Here is a 16,093-nt window from a genome sequence, read left to right on the forward strand (position 1 = left end):
TTTTTTTTTTTTTTTTTTTTTTTTATCAGTGACTCAATTATAATAACTTTAAAAGTTAAACCGATAGGGTCTAAAATGGTAATTTGCCCAATTATGCACAGTTATTACTCTCTTTCTCTTAAACAAAATTTCCATTAATTTTATAAAATAAGAAAAATGAAAAAAATATAAGATTATATAATTTTGTCATTTCCGGAATAATAAGCTCTGAAAGGGTTAAACGGCGTCCCGCGCCTGAAGTCGCTGCAAAAGCCTCGCTCTTTTGGAACCAGAACAACCTTAAACCCTAGAGGAAAGCCATGAATTGGTCACTATTGAGAAACGTCTCTCTCAGAGCTCGCAGTCATCTCCTTAATTCTCCCACTTACAGGTCCAATGCCGTTCCTCCACGCTTGCTCTCAGCCCCGTCGACGTCTCAATTCAGGCTCTTCTCCTCCGAGAACGATTTGCCGCCAAAGGAAGATTCAGGAAGTGTTTCCGAGGCGAATTTGGTGCCCACTCAGAAGAAAGAGATATCTTTGGACGTCCAAGATGTGAGCAATAAAGGTATTTTCTTTTTTTTTTTTTCCCATAAGAACGCTCTGTTTGGCGATTGATTTCTGCGATTGATTTCTGCGATTGAACTAAGCAATGTAATGCGAACGTGAAATTTATAGTTTTTCTTTGTATTGCACTTTTAGTATTTATAAAGTCGAAAGGCTTGCTCGCGTGAGGGGAATGATAGGTTACAACGTTAAATGCTTAGATCAGGCTGATTTTGTTTAACTGGCGTCTGCATCTGAAAAGTAGTCATCTCATTTGAGTTCTCATTTTTTTTTTCTGTAATTCATGTCTGAGCTTGTTATATTTGCTTAGAAATTTTTTTGGGTCTGACGTTGGTGCCGTGGTACATTAGGGTTTTGTTCAATGCGACTTTAATACGAATCATGGGAGTTCCAAATTATAATGTTTTCCATTTGATCCATGAAATTTCTGCCCTCAGAATTGAAAATGCGGATAGATAAGTACTTCAAAGGTGACGAGGAGGCACTTCCATCAATTCTTGAAGCTATTCTTCGGAGGAAACTGGTTGGAAAGCATGAAGATACGGATGATGAACTTGTTGAAGAACTACAAATGCAGCCATTGGATGACGTCAAGGACAAAGAGTTTGAATCTGATTTTGAAGAATTGTATGAGACAGATGAAGAGATTGACGACCTTTATAATACTAGGGATATAGTTATGAAAAAAATGGTAAAGAACGAATACTTCAACATGGATGACAAAAAATGGGATGAGCTTGTTGAGGATGGCATTAAGCATGGGATTCTGAAGGACACCAAGGAGTGTGAAGAGATTTTGGAGGATATGCTTAGTTGGGACAAGCTCCTTCCAGGTTTGCCCGTTTCCTTTACATGCTCGTTTCAGTTGGTATCACTCCTAAGAAATTAGTGTGCAACATTCCATCATATTTCTTGTGTTATACTTGCCTTATTTCTTCTTCCTGGATTGGTTTCTGACTTACGTCCCTTCTCTGCGTTCCTATTTCTCTTCCATACTATACTTTCGAAGCAAAAGGTTTTAAATGTAAGTTTATGGTGTTGTGTACGCTACCAATTTGTTTCTGGTGGTTCATATCAACTAATTGTAGCTTCATTTTGCATCTTATTTATTTAGTTATGATAGCTATACATCGATATGATGTTGAAGTTCTAAAGAATTATTTTCCATTTAGGCTGAAGATTTCAAACTGGCTCCGAAATGGTTGTTGTCATTCCTCTCTTTATGCCCAATTAGAAAATTTTCTTTGGATTCTATCTGCCGTATTAAGTCTCCTATAACAAAGAGTCCCCAAATAGAACTTAACTTTCTGTATATCTTAAACTTCTAATCAAATGCACCGAAAGATCTTTCATATCACTAGGCTTTGAGATATGGAAGAAAACAGATTTTCAAGAGAAAGAACACTGAGGAAAGCGGATTTTCAAGAAAAAGAACCCTTGGTGTCTATCGTTTTCTAATGGTGTATCTATCGTTAAGCCATGTATGAAGTATCTATCACTTTCTTATTACAGGTGATCTATTGTCTCATGTATTACTTCTTGTCCTATTATGGTCGTACTAACTGGTTGGGAAATCATCCTTTCTCTTCTCGGAGTAAAGTCCACTATTTCTATTTTTGGTACTATTTATGAATTTGAAGTGCGAGACTTGCAAAATTTTATATCTTGTTTTCTTACCCCATTATTTAACTTTTTGTCCAAACCTATGGAATTTCAAGCCTTGTGAGAAACAACATTTGTTGTGTTAACTTGATTGTTATAGTTGTCTAACTTGTGCAATCATCTCTACAATTGTTTATTTTGTGTTACGTTCATGGTAACATTACCTTCCTGAATAAATTCTCTTTATTGAAACTTTTTCCCATTTCTTGGTCATTAACTGTCCATTAGATGATATGAAGAAAAAAGTAGAAGCAAAATTCAATGAGCTGGGGGATTTGTGTGAAAAAGGGGAGCTTGAACCTGAAGAAGCTTACAATCTGTTTAAAGAATTTGAAGATCAGATGGTGATGGAATATGGAAAGATGATGGAGGCAGAAGGCCCCCCGAAGTTCGATGAAACCGATGTGCCAGATAATAAAAAGGACTTGGATGACCCGCCAGGTGAAGGCCCAATTCTTAGGTGGCAAACAAGGGTCGTGTTTGCACCAGGTGGGGATGCATGGCATCCCAAAAACCGAAAAGTGAAATTATCTGTTACTGTGAAGGAGCTTGGCTTATCAAAGTACCAATTCCGTCGACTGAGGGAGTTGGTTGGCAAGCGCTATCATCCTGGGAAAGATGAGCTTACCATTACCAGTGAGAGGTAAGGTCAACAGTTATATGCTGTAACCTTTAGTTCTATTGATACTTGTAGTAGGACCATGTTTTTGGTGTTCGACACATCTTAGTAGGACAAAAGAATGCATCTGGCATTTCTAATAGAGATGCCAATTTCTTGTGACACAAAATAAATAGGACAGATCGTCACATTTTGTGCCCCCCGGAATCTTGACGACGAACCCCAGTCAGATCTTGCTGAACTTTCGCAGTCTATGTCATGATTTGTCTGAGTTTAGCTTTCATTGTTTCTAACTTCAATTGTACTTCTCAGGTTTGAACACAGGGAGGAAAACAGAAAGGATTGCCTCAGGACTCTTTTTTCTCTAATTGAGGAAGCTGGAAAAGCCAACAAACTTGTAGAGGATGCTCGAACTTCATATGTGAAGGAGAGGCTGCGGGCGAACCCCCAGTTTATGGAGAGGCTGCGTGCCAAGAAAATGGGTTCGCAAGTATCAAGCAGCCCTTTACCTGCTTGATTGTTTGACTTCGGATGCTGTTGAAAAGAAAACTACTGATTTGGTAAAACGTTTCTGGATATGATGTCTCCTCCAATGATTGGTAATGTTTAAAATATTTTCTTTACCTAATTAGTTTTCACTATTTGGGGCAATGACAGAGAAAAAGGAACACTTGAAGTTAAAGATAGTAGATTTTGTATACAACCATAAGGTGATATTTGTTACCAAAGTTTTCCCTCTGAATTACCCTTTTTGGTTGGAAATCTAGGCTTCTTTCTTCTTCAAAAAGCTTTATTTTGGGATAAACATCAAATCTTGTTTAGCCTTAAACAGAGGGAAAGTAGGGATGTGTAGCTATAATAAGTAACCTTTGGTTGAGATTAGCGATATGAAAAATTGATTGCAGAAATTGGTAAGCTACTAATTTGCCATGTTCTATGGTGGTAATGCCCAATGGAACATTTTTTATTTTTATTTTTTTTTAAATTTATTGTTTATATAGGTTGTGAGACCCCACCTCGCTTGGAGAGAGTAACAAAACAAAACATCTTTTATAAGGTGTTTTAAGGTGTGGAAAACTCTCTAGTAGTAGATGTGAGGTTGACGGTGATATGTAAGACGTTAAAAAGTCATAATCGTTAAAAGTTTTTGTTTATTAAGATTTATCATAGAAGTATTTTATGAAAATTTATAATTCATATTTAAGTGCCTATCCCACTAATTAATAATTTATTTTTTGATTCAACACATATTTGAACCATTGACTTTTAAGATGATAATTGGTACTTTATCTATTGAGTTATTCCGAGAGAAGAAATCGAATGATCAATGTATCTAATAATTAGTACCAAGGACTTCATTCTTTCAAAAAAAAAAAAAAAAAAAAAAATTGATCCAAAGTAATAGTGTAGAGCATAAAATTTTCAACAATGATACCCGTCGTTCATTTCTCAGTTCAAAGCACAAGATACAGCAACGAGAACAGAGTTGCTTGCATTATTCATATTCAATGGAATGACATGAATACTACTAGTAAGTATAGCTTAAAAATGATTTGGGGAAGAAAGCGAAACAAAACAAAGCACAACACATTTTTCTTGTCTTACCTGATGATTAGCGCGTTCTTCCTATGAGTTGCTGATCTGCTGCTGCGTACCATCTGCAGGAAGAAGCCTAGAGGCATCTGATAGAGCCACCGCTGCTGCCTGTGTCATAGCTTGGTACTGAGAAGCCATCAGGGTAGCCGCCGGGATGTTCTGCACTGGAGCATTAGTGTAATCAAAACCGTAATTAGCAGTGCTCGACGGAGCGGGAGTGACCGCTATAGACTGAGATGGATAGTTCATTTGGGGAAGACCCATGTAAGGTTGCTGGAACTGGTTGTGAGGAACCTGTAATAAGGGAGAAGGAGTCGATGTCACCGCAGTTCTGTACACGCTCCCTGCTATTTCAGGCATAGCTGCTGTAACTTTCTGAGGATACAGGGACGGTTGGTTACTATCATTATAGATAACTGGGGAAGGGACAATGGCAGGACTAGCAGATGCCTGCCAGTTGGGTGCAGCCATTGGAGTCTCAGCAGGACTAGATTGCACAGACATGTTGTAGGTTGGTTGAGCCTGCGTAATCGGCATTAGATACACCGAGTATTGCTGATCGATTGGTTGATGATGTTGCTGTTGAGATGGTGTTTGAGTGTAAATAGGATGATAATACGATTGAACCGGGACGTGCCCGGCCCCTGCAGGGTGGTGGTGATGGATGTAATGGGTGGTGGTGTGGATGAATTGCTGCGGTTGTTGTGGCTGCTTCTGATCTAATTGTGATGTTAATACATAAGCAGGGTCATGGAGGTGTTGTTGAATTGGTACTTGTTGACTTGCCATGAAACCATCGCTTTCTGCAATGGGAATGGCTGGGACTGTGTTGTCTCTCATGATTTGATCTTGAAAATACATTGGTTTGGACTGAGAATTTGCAAATGTTATGCTACTTTCGCTGTTACAAACACCACGAACCATTTTAGAATGAAGAACATGGTTTCCATTTTCAATTTTCAAGAACAGAGTGTAAGAAGTATGAATCAATCTTCAAACTATCAAGAACACAATAACCAGAACTGCCATGGTGAAGATCAAAATAACAACAATCATACATGCTTCACAAGAGTAGGTATTAATCTTCTTATGATCAAATTTCTACCAAAAACTAGGAAGCTCATAAGCTTAACACAGGATGATTTCTGAAAAACGAATGGATCCAGAGAAACAAGCAATTGGGAGAATATCAGAAAAAGGATTTTGAAAATCAAAACTCAGATTCCAGCTGAATGATTAATTTGCATAGGAGTAAGCAAAACCTGGCAGCAGAATCCGGCGACGGTTGACTAAAACCACCGCTAACGGCAGGATCAGCAACAGCCCTGTTTTGCAAGGTCTGCAATGGCAATGGAGGCTTCCGATACACCACCGTACCCATCTGGTCCGGTCTCTCGTTGTCGGGAAAAGCCCGATTAGCATTCGCATGATTTGAAATAGCACCTGATTGAATAGTTACGGCAGGAGCCAACGCCGTTGGAATTGGAGGTACGCCAAAATTCATCTGCCCAAACTGATCCTCCAGTCCCACCTTCGGATCTTGAACTCTGCCCTCCACCTCCTCTACATGGACGCGTATCGGCGGCAAGTTGGACATTGACGGTACCGAAGAAGACGAACCAAACGAAGAACCATTTTCCACAGCAGGAGAATCAGGAATCGATTGCACATCTTGGGCGGAATTACCGTTCGTCACAATCTGTTTGTCAATATGCCCTAGAGAATCGCGACCTTCATTTTCCAAATCATTACACGAATCACTCCCATGATCCGCGTCGATATTCACCATACACTCCATGGTAGCCGAATCGGAAAGCCCTCTCGGAATCATCACAGCAGAGTTATTTAGGGCATCAACGAACCACGTTTCGTGTTTGGCATCGTCGAGCAACGAACCCATAGAAGCCACGGTTTCAGGCTTGGTGAAGAAGAGGAACAAACGGATTCGCAAAGGTTTTGGCGGCAAAGCCATGGCGATTCGGTCATATTCTTCGATCATGTTCTCCAGATCCTCATCCGTCGCGATTGAAATCAAGGAATCGAGATCTTCGTGAGGGAGCTGGTACTTAAGGGTGAATGAGCGGCCATTAAGGAGGGTTCGGGAGAGGCGCATGCAGAGGTCGGAAAGAGCGGAATGACGGTCAACAATGACAATACGGGTCTCGCCGCCGACGTAGCAGAGGGTCCTATCGTGAGGACGAGGGATAATGTGGCCGCCATAGCTGCACATGAGGCGGAGCTTGGCGCCTGGAACTGGCGGGAGAGGGTCATCCCAGTCGGCATTGTGGGACCGGGGTGAGGATTCTACGGAATCCTGATAGTTGTTGTGCTGCATGGAGGTCGCTGCAAAGTTAGCGGCGGCGGCCACGGCGGCCGTAGTCGCACCGGACGGTGGTGGTGGATCCATAATAGTCAACCACTAATGAATTCAATTTGTCTGATGGGAAATGGGAAATGGAATTTTGCTATAGATTTGGATGAAACACTACCGTTTTAGTTTAATTTCCCCCTAAAAATTACCTTATTCAAACTTCTAAAATTGCCCATTCTTTTATTTTATTTTATTATTATTATTTTTTTAATTTTAAATTTTAAACTACTTTATATTACAATTTTATTATATGGTATGATAATATTTCTTCATTTAAATATTTTTCTTTTTCATAAATTTGTGTAATTAATTCAGATTAAAAAAAATCTCTTAATTTTAATTTTTTTTAAAAAGAATTTTGATATAATTTATTTTAATTAATTATTATACTTAATTTTTAGATAAAACGTTAGAATATATGCCGATTAAAGTTATATTTTCACTCCGGGGTTAGCTCATTTCCGATCCTAGTAACTCATGCGAAACTATTTTTTAATAAGTAAATACATTAGTTTAATGCAATATAATATTAGTTTTTTTTAACATTTCCAATAAACTTATACACCGAGCTTAATTCTTGGGTGTCGGTTAAGAACGATAATGATCTACGTTACACACGACACATGATTTCATAGATAGTTTCATTTGAGATCGTGACAAAGGACATAACTTCACGAGGACAACAGGAAACATAAAGAGTTTGAAGAAAATTTGTTGATAATCAAGACACTGACCTATCATGCACTGGATCCATCCGGTTACGAGGACCTGTTGGTCAATGAAAAGTGGAGGTCCTAACGTCGAGACAGGTCTCTACAAACGAGAAAGAAACGTCAGGTCGGAAAGGATATTTATCTCGAACATAAGAACCCTATAATTTGGGACGGTAATTAGGGTTATTAACCCTAAACTAAGCACAAAAATGAAGATTAATTACCAGTATTGAGGCAGCGTTAAGTTGTGAGCAAAGGAAAGCATGATTGATTCATAAGTAGGTATGAAGGTGTTGAAGGGCAGCATAAACCCTAATTTTAGGCTTCCTCCCATTTTCTTCAATACCTCCACAACCTTCTTCTTCATTAGTTCATCATCAACTTCACCATTATTTTCACTTCTCACCCTTTCATATCTTCTCCTACCCATTTCCATGGCGTTTCCCTTCTTTTTCTGCGGTCTGGTTTGGGTTCGAGTTCGGTTTCGTGTTCGATTTTTTAGACAGCTGATAACATTCATTTATATTTAATGGTCTAATTTCTTTTTAGTTTCCTTAAATAAAATAAAATTTTTGTAAACGACAGTTAGTTGAATACGGTCATTTTTAATAGTATTTATTAAAATATTGTTGAATTTTAAAAAGTTTCATTAATAACTTTCCGTTTCAACAAAAGTTTAAAAATATTTTTTTATTGGTACTGCTATATTCGAGAAATATTTATGAAATTTTTAAAGTGCTCTGCTCCGACTAGTGCCTCTCACTGTTTAGTAACTTGACTTTGATACCATTTGTAACCGTCCAAATCTACTGCTAATAGATATTATCCACTTTAGCACTGACACTTTTACAAAGTTTGTTAGGGAGAAGTTTCTACCCCCTATAAAAAAAAATGTTACGTTCTCCTCTTCAACTGATGTAGGATCTCATAGGACACAAACTCGAAAGTTTCGAGACCGATAAATTATTGTTTTTTGCTATGTTTTGTACGTATAGATTGAGTACGACGTCGATGCCAAAGCATGTTCTTCATCTCCAATATATGGGAATGGAAAAGGAAAAGGAAAAAGGGTATTGGTTGGAGAGGGAAACGAAGCATTTTTTTTTACAAGGGTTGTGGAAACCTCTCTCTAGTAGATGCGTTTTAAAATCCTGAGACTGATGACGATATGTAATAGATCAAAGTGAACAATATCTGTTAGTGGTGAGCTTGGACGGTTACAAATAGTATTAAAGCCTGACATTGGGAGGTGTGCCCGTGAGGATGCTGGTTCGAGGGGGTAAATTGTGAGATCCCACATTGGTTGGAGAGGGAAACGAAACAATTTCTTATAAGGGTGTGAAAACATCTCCCTATAATACCATCCACACACTTCTACATTGACTGAAACTTCATTTGGATGTGTTTCAATCCTTCGAGAGGTCAAAACTAAAACGTTCAAATGGAGTTTGCAAGGTGATTTCAACACCTATCAAGACCTATCATAGCATTATAACGCTTACCAAGGCATTCTGATGCAAACTAGAGCATACTGGGACATACCGACTCAGTGCAATACCAACCAAGAACTCTTCAGTCCAACTGATGTTTTCATGATGCAATCCCAAGCCTCAGAGACATCATCAGCCTTCATTGCCCGCTCATGCACAGTTATTGACCATGAATCAACTTTTACGATCGAAACATCCATCCACTTGAGTATTATTGAAGCATGAACTTTCCCATATCCATATCGAGTCATTTATATATCAACCTCGTCACAAACCCAAACTTCTGTTCCATATTCTTTTTCAATCATAAGCTCAATACATTTAGGGTTTATAATCTTAGGCTTGTAACAAACCTATACCAATAAACTCCAACATCAAAACCATAGGACTTTGCTAGAACACACATAATATTATGTAATGGATATCACTCAAGTATGATAGGCTTACAAGGTGGTATCATCATCAAGCTTGAATGGTACCATGTGAAGCAATGAGTTTGGTAGCCTTTGTGCAACCATTATATGAAAGAGGCCCATAACCCCAACGTGGTTCTGTGCAGGCTCATATTTGGATACAAGACTCAACATTTCTCCTCTATTGATTTTGACAGAGCCTGGCTGTGGATAACAAGTTGACATTCCAACCACATAGCCATCTTCATTCCCTACTTCACTTCCATGTCCATATATCGGAGACGAAGAACATAACAGCCTTCCGTCCTGATATACGTTACGTTCATTTTCGTTAAGTTTAGTCCCTATGCTTTTAGGTTTAGAGGTGTAAACGACATAACCATAAAGAAACGACACGAAAAGATTACCTCTCCATAAAGCATTGAGCCAATGGCACCAATATGTAGATGAGCCATCCCATATATGAGATAGCCACTGCTGGGAGAGATTAGCCTCACCATTTTGGTAGCTTTACATTCATCATCAGGCTTGTTTGTAGGGGAGCAAGCCTCTACATTATACTCCACCTATACAAAAACCCGAAAACAATAGCTAGGTTTAACGTCCCATTTGATAACTAGTTTTTTGAAAATAGAAACAACGATAAAATGAAGCTACCCAGTAACACGGATACTTTCGATCCTGCTTGAACGAAAGAAATGGAAACTTTATCGAGCATGCCTTATATATTAATCTCACTAAATCATCAACATTTCAGTAACAGCCCAAGTCCACCACTACCAAATAGTCTGTTTTGGCCCGTTACGTATCGTTGTTTGCCTTACGGTTTAAAACGCGTCTACTAGGAAGAGGTTTCCACACCCTTATAAGAAATGTTTCGTTTCCCTCTCAAACTAATGTGAGATCTCACAATCCACCCTCTTGAGGGTTCAACGTCCTCACTGGCACACAACCCCATGTTTGGCTCTGATACCATTTGTAACAGCTCAAGTCCATGATTGTTTGTTTTGACCCGTTACGTATGGATGTCAGCCTCACAGTTTTGAAATGTGTTCACTAGGAATTGTTTCCACACTCTTATAAGGAATAGTTTGTTCCCCTCCTCTCCAACTGATGTGGATCTCACAATCCACCCTCTTAGAGGCCCAACATCCTTGTTGGCCCACCGTCCAATGTGTGCCCCTAATACCATTTGTAACAGCCAAAGTCCACCGCTAGCAAATATTATCTACTTCGGTCTATTATGTATGGCCGTCAGCTTCACAGTTTTAAAATGTTATAAGCAATAGTTTGTTCCCCTCCTCTCCAACTGATGCCACCCTCTTGGAGGCCCAACATCCTTGTTGGCACACTGTCCAATGTTTGCTCCTAATACCATTTGTAACAGCCAAAGTCCACTGCTAGCAAATATTGTCTACTTTGGTCTGTTATGTATGGCTGCCAGCCTCACAATTTTAAAATACATGGTTTGGCAACACCGCCCATTGTTAGGCTCTAACACCATTTGTAACAGTCTAAGTCTACCCGCTAGTAAATATTGTCCACTTTGGTCCGATACGTATGAGTCTCAATCTCGAAATTATATATGAGAGGGAATTAGTGGACTTACTAGACAATTGTGTTCTTCAGGAGCTCCAGTGCTGCCTGTCAATGGATTCCAAGTATCAGTGACATCAAATATATAGACCTTTAGGGGAATCACAAGATCATCATCCCAATCCATCCACTTCACAGTATATCTCACATACAAACTCCTTTCTTCTTCTCCCTCATAGCTTTCCCTCAGTTTACACTTAGTTTTATCATAACAACATCTCAAACCTCCTTTATAATCTACTTCCAATGCCATCCCAAGCCCATCCTTCGTAACATTATACAAATGGCGTTGACACTCGATGCATCCCAGTCTGTCCTCCACGCCCCGAGTATCAATGGCATGGATATATAATACCCATTTTTCTTCATACCCTAAAGGAACTTCCACTTCATTCCCAACTTCAATTCCATATGGGTTCGGAAGAAACGAGGATGTTCTTCTTGAATCAGCCCCTGTCCCATAAAAGTGTGGAAGAACATGTTTTTGGCACACTCCATTGTTTCCCGCAATCAAGAAATTTGGTTCATTGATTTGAGTGAATGAAACGTTTGTATTTGGATCTTTTGCATCTTTGTGTTGATAATACCTGTTAAGAACGAGAAACAAAAGTGGGATCGAAAGTCCGATATTCATTAATGTTCACAAGGTTTAAATAGAATACGAGCTATCAACTACCTGAGGATTCCCCAGTGGTGCAAATATGTTTCAAAGAGCGGGACGGGGTTGCCTGCGTCGTCTACAACTTCGACGTCGAAGCCCTTCAGGGCAATATGGGCTTTGGGAAAGTTGGTGCTGTAGTAGAATCTCTCGACCACTGAACCAGGGGTCATGGTGAATGATGGGGTGAGAAAAGATTTGGTTTTGATGGCTTGATTCTTGTTTATTACAGCGGTGTTCAAACGTGGGATCATTGCCATTATGAGTGCAAGGGAGAGTAAGCAGCAACAATGGCGCAACATTTTGCTTTGGAGAAAATGGTTAGTAAGCTATTGAGAGGAAAACGTGACGGAGTAAAAAACGGCCGAAGAAAACATCCGAAGAAATAACGGAAAACAGAGGGAGAGAAATATTTATGCTGAAGAAGACAGGTTAATTATTTCTCATTCACTTGAATATTTAAATAACAAATTTAATCATAAAAATGAAAAGCAACGGACAACTTTTTAGACTATCTTTTCTCTTAAACCCACACAAAATTAGAGTGGGTGGGAAGTCCACGTTGAATGAATTTCAACCTAGTGATTTACCTAACAGGACAAAAGTTGAGACTATGTGTAGAGGAGGGGCGGCCGAATGGGTGTCGGCCTCATAGCCGAGGAATGGAACAGGGTGGGCATGAGTCGGTGAAAGATGGTTGGTGTCGCCAATAATTTTCTAAAAATTATGATCATTCTCTAAATCAGTCAATGTGGGTCTCCCTTCAAGTCGTGTGGAGCCTCTCCCCTTAATAAAAGTTCAACTCATTCTTTGGAGTCTTCGAACAAAGTAGGTTCTTTGTTCGACACTTGAGTCACTTTTGATTACACTTTTGAGTCTCACAACTTCTTTGTTCGACATTTGAGGATTGACATGACTAAGTTAAGGACATGACTCTGGATACTATGTTAAGAACCAAAACTCTCAACAATTATATGATATTGTTCACTCTGAGCATAAACTCTCATGATTTTGCTTTCGGGTTTTCCAAAAGACCTCATACCAATATAGATGTATTCTCAATATTCAACTCGTCTTTTTTGTTTTTTTTTTGAAGTTGATCGAGTCGGGTGGGCCCCTCCTTCCTCTTGAATGCTTTAAATGAAAACTTTTTCTATTGTAGATTGAATTATTCCCGTAAGTGTCAAAGTGGTTTGCCAAACATACTTAGACCTTTTTTTTGTATTGGGTCAATCCGACTAACTCAAAAATAGGGTTACAACCTCTCTCGACCTTACCTAAGATTATTATGAAGATTAAGAATATTTAACGTTTGTAACCAATGTTAGTAATGTGTTAACTTGTGAATGTTTGATATTTGAGTTTTGATGGGATTTTAGTTATTGATATAATAGGTATGGTTTATCTCATAGCTTCTCGTAGAGCCTCCTGCACGGGAATCATATTAGGTCGAGTTGATTGGACTTAGGCCGCAAAGAAAAAGGTTAAGTGAATAGAAAGGGGACGAGACATGTCTTGGAAGAGGTATCTATCTATCTATCTATGATGCATACCAATTTTGAATGTGTAGACATCCAGAATGGGAAAGCAAAGGCCCTTATCAACAACTCAAATCCATTGCCTTCCAACACCAATTTGTAAGAGAATAATATGAATGTTTGGAGTGAGGAATCAAATTTTAAGCCTCTTCTTGCAGCCTACTTTAAACGCAACCCTACACCACACTTCTCCCCCACTTACTCTTTCAACCTTCCAAAAAGTAGTCAACAAAGATAACCTACTACAACAAATCATAGTGTTTTTAGTCACCTTGCCATGTTGAGGTGCTCGATCGAGCCTCGAGTCCTTCCTTTCTGACTTCCCTAGAGCCAATTTGGGTCGTGGGCTTGGTTGGCTAGGTATGAATGGTGGTCCGATCGAGTCTTATGTAGTAAGTGCCACCAAAGTCTTATATTGGCTAAAGAAAGGAACGATCAGGGGCATATAAATAAGGGACAATATTTCCATTAGCACGAGGTATCTTTTGTGAGATCCCACATCGGTTGGAGAGTAGAACGAAGCATTCCTTATAAGGGTGTGAAAACTTCTCCCTAGTAGGCGCGTTCTAAAATCATGAGGCTGACGATGATACGTAATGAGTCATAGCAGACAATATCTACTCACATCAGTTAGAGAGGGAAACGAAGCATTTTTTACAAGGTGTGGAGAGCTCTCCCTAGTAGACACATTTTAAAACCATGAGGTTGAAGGTGATACGTAATGGGTCATAGTGGAGAATATCTACTCACATCGGTTGGAGAGGGAAACGAAACATTCCTTATAAGGGTGTGGAGACCTCTCCCTAGTAGACGCGTTTTAAAACTGTGAGGCTCACGGTGATACACAATGGGTCATAGTGGAGAATATCTACTCACATCGGTTGGAGAAGGGAACGAAACATTCCTTATAAGAGTGTGGAAACCTCTCTCTAGTAGACGCGTTTTAAAATCGTGAGGCTGACAATATCTACTCACATCAATTGGAGAGGTGAACGAAGCATTCCTTATAAGGGTGTGGAAACCTCTCCCTAGTAGACGCGTCTTACAACCGTGAGGCTGACGGTGATACGTAATGGATCATAGCGGACAATATCTACTCACATCGGTTGGAGAGGGGAACGAAGCATTTCTTATAAGAGTGTGGAAACCTCTCTCTAGTAGACGCGTTTTAAAACCGTGAAGTGGACGGCAATACGTAATGAGTTTGTTTTGTTTATTTTAGTAAGGTATGAGTGGCACTCACTGTCAAGGGCCATAGAGTGAGTCAATAATGAATGTGAAAGTGGGGTGTCGACACGTGTTATGTTGGAGGTTTTCCATCGTCGTCTTCCTCCTTTGGTAATGTGAAAATGACAGCACCGCCCCATTTGAAAGCTCTTCACTTTATTCAGTAAGCTGTGATTAATAGAAGGACAACAGATAAGAAATGTGTGTTGAGGGATGCCTTTCAATCTTACCTTTTGTTCTTTCACCTCCCAACTTGCTCCATACGAATTTAGCTTGATACCCAAATGGGCGTTGTTCCACTGGAGGAGCATCATAATATGTCAAAAGAATATATGTTTCTTTTCATTATCCCTTACGTTTTTAGGTTTACTCGTCACGTGTTTCGCTTAATAGCTTCTAGAGACTAAGAATGTACATTTGTGGCCAGTCCAGATCTCACATCGGTTGTAAAGGGGAACGAAACATTCTTTGTAATCCACCACCCTTCGGGGCCCAGCGTCCTTGCTGGCATACTGCCTCATGTCCACATCCTTTCGGGGCTCAACCTCCTCACTGACACATCAACCAGTGTCTAGCTCTAATACTATTTGTAACGGCCCAAACCTACCGTTAGCAGATATTGTTCTCTTTGAGCTTTCGCTTTCAGGCTTCCCCTTAAGGTTTTTAAAACGCGTCTACTCGGAAGAGGTTTTCACACCCTTATGAAGAATGCTTCATTCTCCTCCCCAACCGATGTGCGATCTCACAATCCACCCCACTTCGGGGCACAGAGTCCTTACTGACACTCGTTTCCTACTCCAATCGATGTGGGATCCCCCAGTCCACCACCCTTCGGGGCTCAGCATCCTTACTGACACACCGCCTCGTGTCCACCTCCCTTCGGAGCTCAGCCTCCTCGCTAGCACATCGCCCGATGTTTGGCTCTGAGACTATTTGTAACAGCCCAAGCCTACCGCTACCAGAAATTGTCCTCTTCATGTTCTCACTTTCGGACTTCCCCTCAAGGTTTTTAAAACGCGTCTATTAGGAAGAGGTTTCCACACCCTTATAAACAATGTTTCGTTCTCCTCCCCAACTGATGTGGGATCTCACAATCCACCCCACTTCAAGGCCCAATGTTCTTGCTAGCACACCGCTTCATGTCCACCTCCCTTCGGGGCTCAGCCTCCTCGCTGCCACATCCCCTTGTCTGACTCTAATACTATTTGTAACAGTTCAAGCCTACCGCTAGCAGATATTGTTCTCTTCAGACTTTCACTTCCAGATTTCCCCTCATAGTTTTTAAAACGCGTCTGCTAAGAAGAGGTCCACACCCTTATACCAACTGATGTGAGATCTCACAATAAACCTCTCACTAGTAGATTCGTTTTAAAACCATGAGACCGATCACGATACGTAATAGGCCAAAACAGACCATCTGTTACACTTTTAATCTTTATACCTCAGTTTCATCATTTATTTTCAAAATCAAGAAACATGCCTCAAAGATCAATCTTATATAATTGAACACTTTCTTTCTAAAACAATAAATAGTTGTCAAATTTCGAACAGTTTCGATCGTTTGATCCTCGAGACTCGTAATAATGTGAAGATTCAAAGCTAAATTTACCCTAACCCAATTATTGAGGGAGTGATTTAACAACACATTCCCACTACAAATACAAA

General features: G+C 39.8%; 3 protein-coding genes across 3 annotated transcripts; 1 reads left to right on the forward strand and 2 right to left on the reverse strand.

Moving 5' to 3' along the window:
- The first annotated feature begins 199 nt into the window (after nucleotides 1-199).
- Nucleotides 200-3,588, forward strand: LOC111430048. Its single transcript, XM_023066174.1, has 4 exons — nucleotides 200-546; nucleotides 983-1,378; nucleotides 2,436-2,850; nucleotides 3,139-3,588. The coding sequence occupies exons 1-4, from the start codon at nucleotides 300-302 to the stop codon at nucleotides 3,341-3,343; spliced, it is 1,263 nt and encodes a 420-aa protein (XP_022921942.1). The 5' UTR covers nucleotides 200-299; the 3' UTR covers nucleotides 3,344-3,588.
- A 643-nt stretch (nucleotides 3,589-4,231) lies between these two features.
- On the reverse strand, nucleotides 4,232-6,916 carry LOC111430045. Its single transcript, XM_023066171.1, has 2 exons — nucleotides 5,685-6,916; nucleotides 4,232-5,323 (listed from the first exon to the last, which is right to left on the reverse strand). The coding sequence occupies exons 1-2, from the start codon at nucleotides 6,827-6,829 to the stop codon at nucleotides 4,453-4,455; spliced, it is 2,016 nt and encodes a 671-aa protein (XP_022921939.1). The 5' UTR covers nucleotides 6,830-6,916; the 3' UTR covers nucleotides 4,232-4,452.
- A 2,259-nt stretch (nucleotides 6,917-9,175) lies between these two features.
- LOC111430047 lies at nucleotides 9,176-12,081 on the reverse strand. Its single transcript, XM_023066173.1, has 4 exons — nucleotides 11,682-12,081; nucleotides 11,019-11,592; nucleotides 9,817-9,975; nucleotides 9,176-9,715 (listed from the first exon to the last, which is right to left on the reverse strand). Exons 1-4 carry the CDS (start codon nucleotides 11,963-11,965, stop codon nucleotides 9,440-9,442), a joined length of 1,293 nt encoding a protein of 430 aa, XP_022921941.1. The 5' UTR covers nucleotides 11,966-12,081; the 3' UTR covers nucleotides 9,176-9,439.
- Between the last annotated feature and the right edge of the window lie 4,012 nt (nucleotides 12,082-16,093).

This window comes from Cucurbita moschata, unplaced genomic scaffold (genome assembly GCF_002738365.1).
Source record: "Cucurbita moschata cultivar Rifu unplaced genomic scaffold, Cmos_1.0 Cmo_Scf00032, whole genome shotgun sequence".
NCBI lineage: Eukaryota > Viridiplantae > Streptophyta > Magnoliopsida > Cucurbitales > Cucurbitaceae > Cucurbita > Cucurbita moschata.

Bases quoted from the DNA above. Each gene is read 5' to 3' on its own strand.
- LOC111430048 (XM_023066174.1), top strand. From the start codon at position 300: ATGAATTGGTCACTATTGAGAAACGTCTCTCTCAGAGCTCGCAGTCAT. The intron at 547-982 runs GTATTTTCTTTT...TTCTGCCCTCAG, and splicing joins CCAAGATGTGAGCAATAAAG to AATTGAAAATGCGGATAGAT. The intron at 1,379-2,435 runs GTTTGCCCGTTT...ACTGTCCATTAG, and splicing joins TTGGGACAAGCTCCTTCCAG to ATGATATGAAGAAAAAAGTA.
- LOC111430045 (XM_023066171.1), bottom strand. From the start codon at position 6,829: ATGGATCCACCACCACCGTCCGGTGCGACTACGGCCGCCGTGGCCGCC. The intron at 5,324-5,684 runs GTTTTGCTTACT...TGTTTGTAACAG, and splicing joins TCGCCGGATTCTGCTGCCAG to CGAAAGTAGCATAACATTTG.
- LOC111430047 (XM_023066173.1), bottom strand. From the start codon at position 11,965: ATGTTGCGCCATTGTTGCTGCTTACTCTCCCTTGCACTCATAATGGCA. The intron at 11,593-11,681 runs GTAGTTGATAGC...CGTTCTTAACAG, and splicing joins CACCACTGGGGAATCCTCAG to GTATTATCAACACAAAGATG. The intron at 9,716-9,816 runs GTAATCTTTTCG...AACGTATATCAG, and splicing joins GCTCAATGCTTTATGGAGAG to GACGGAAGGCTGTTATGTTC.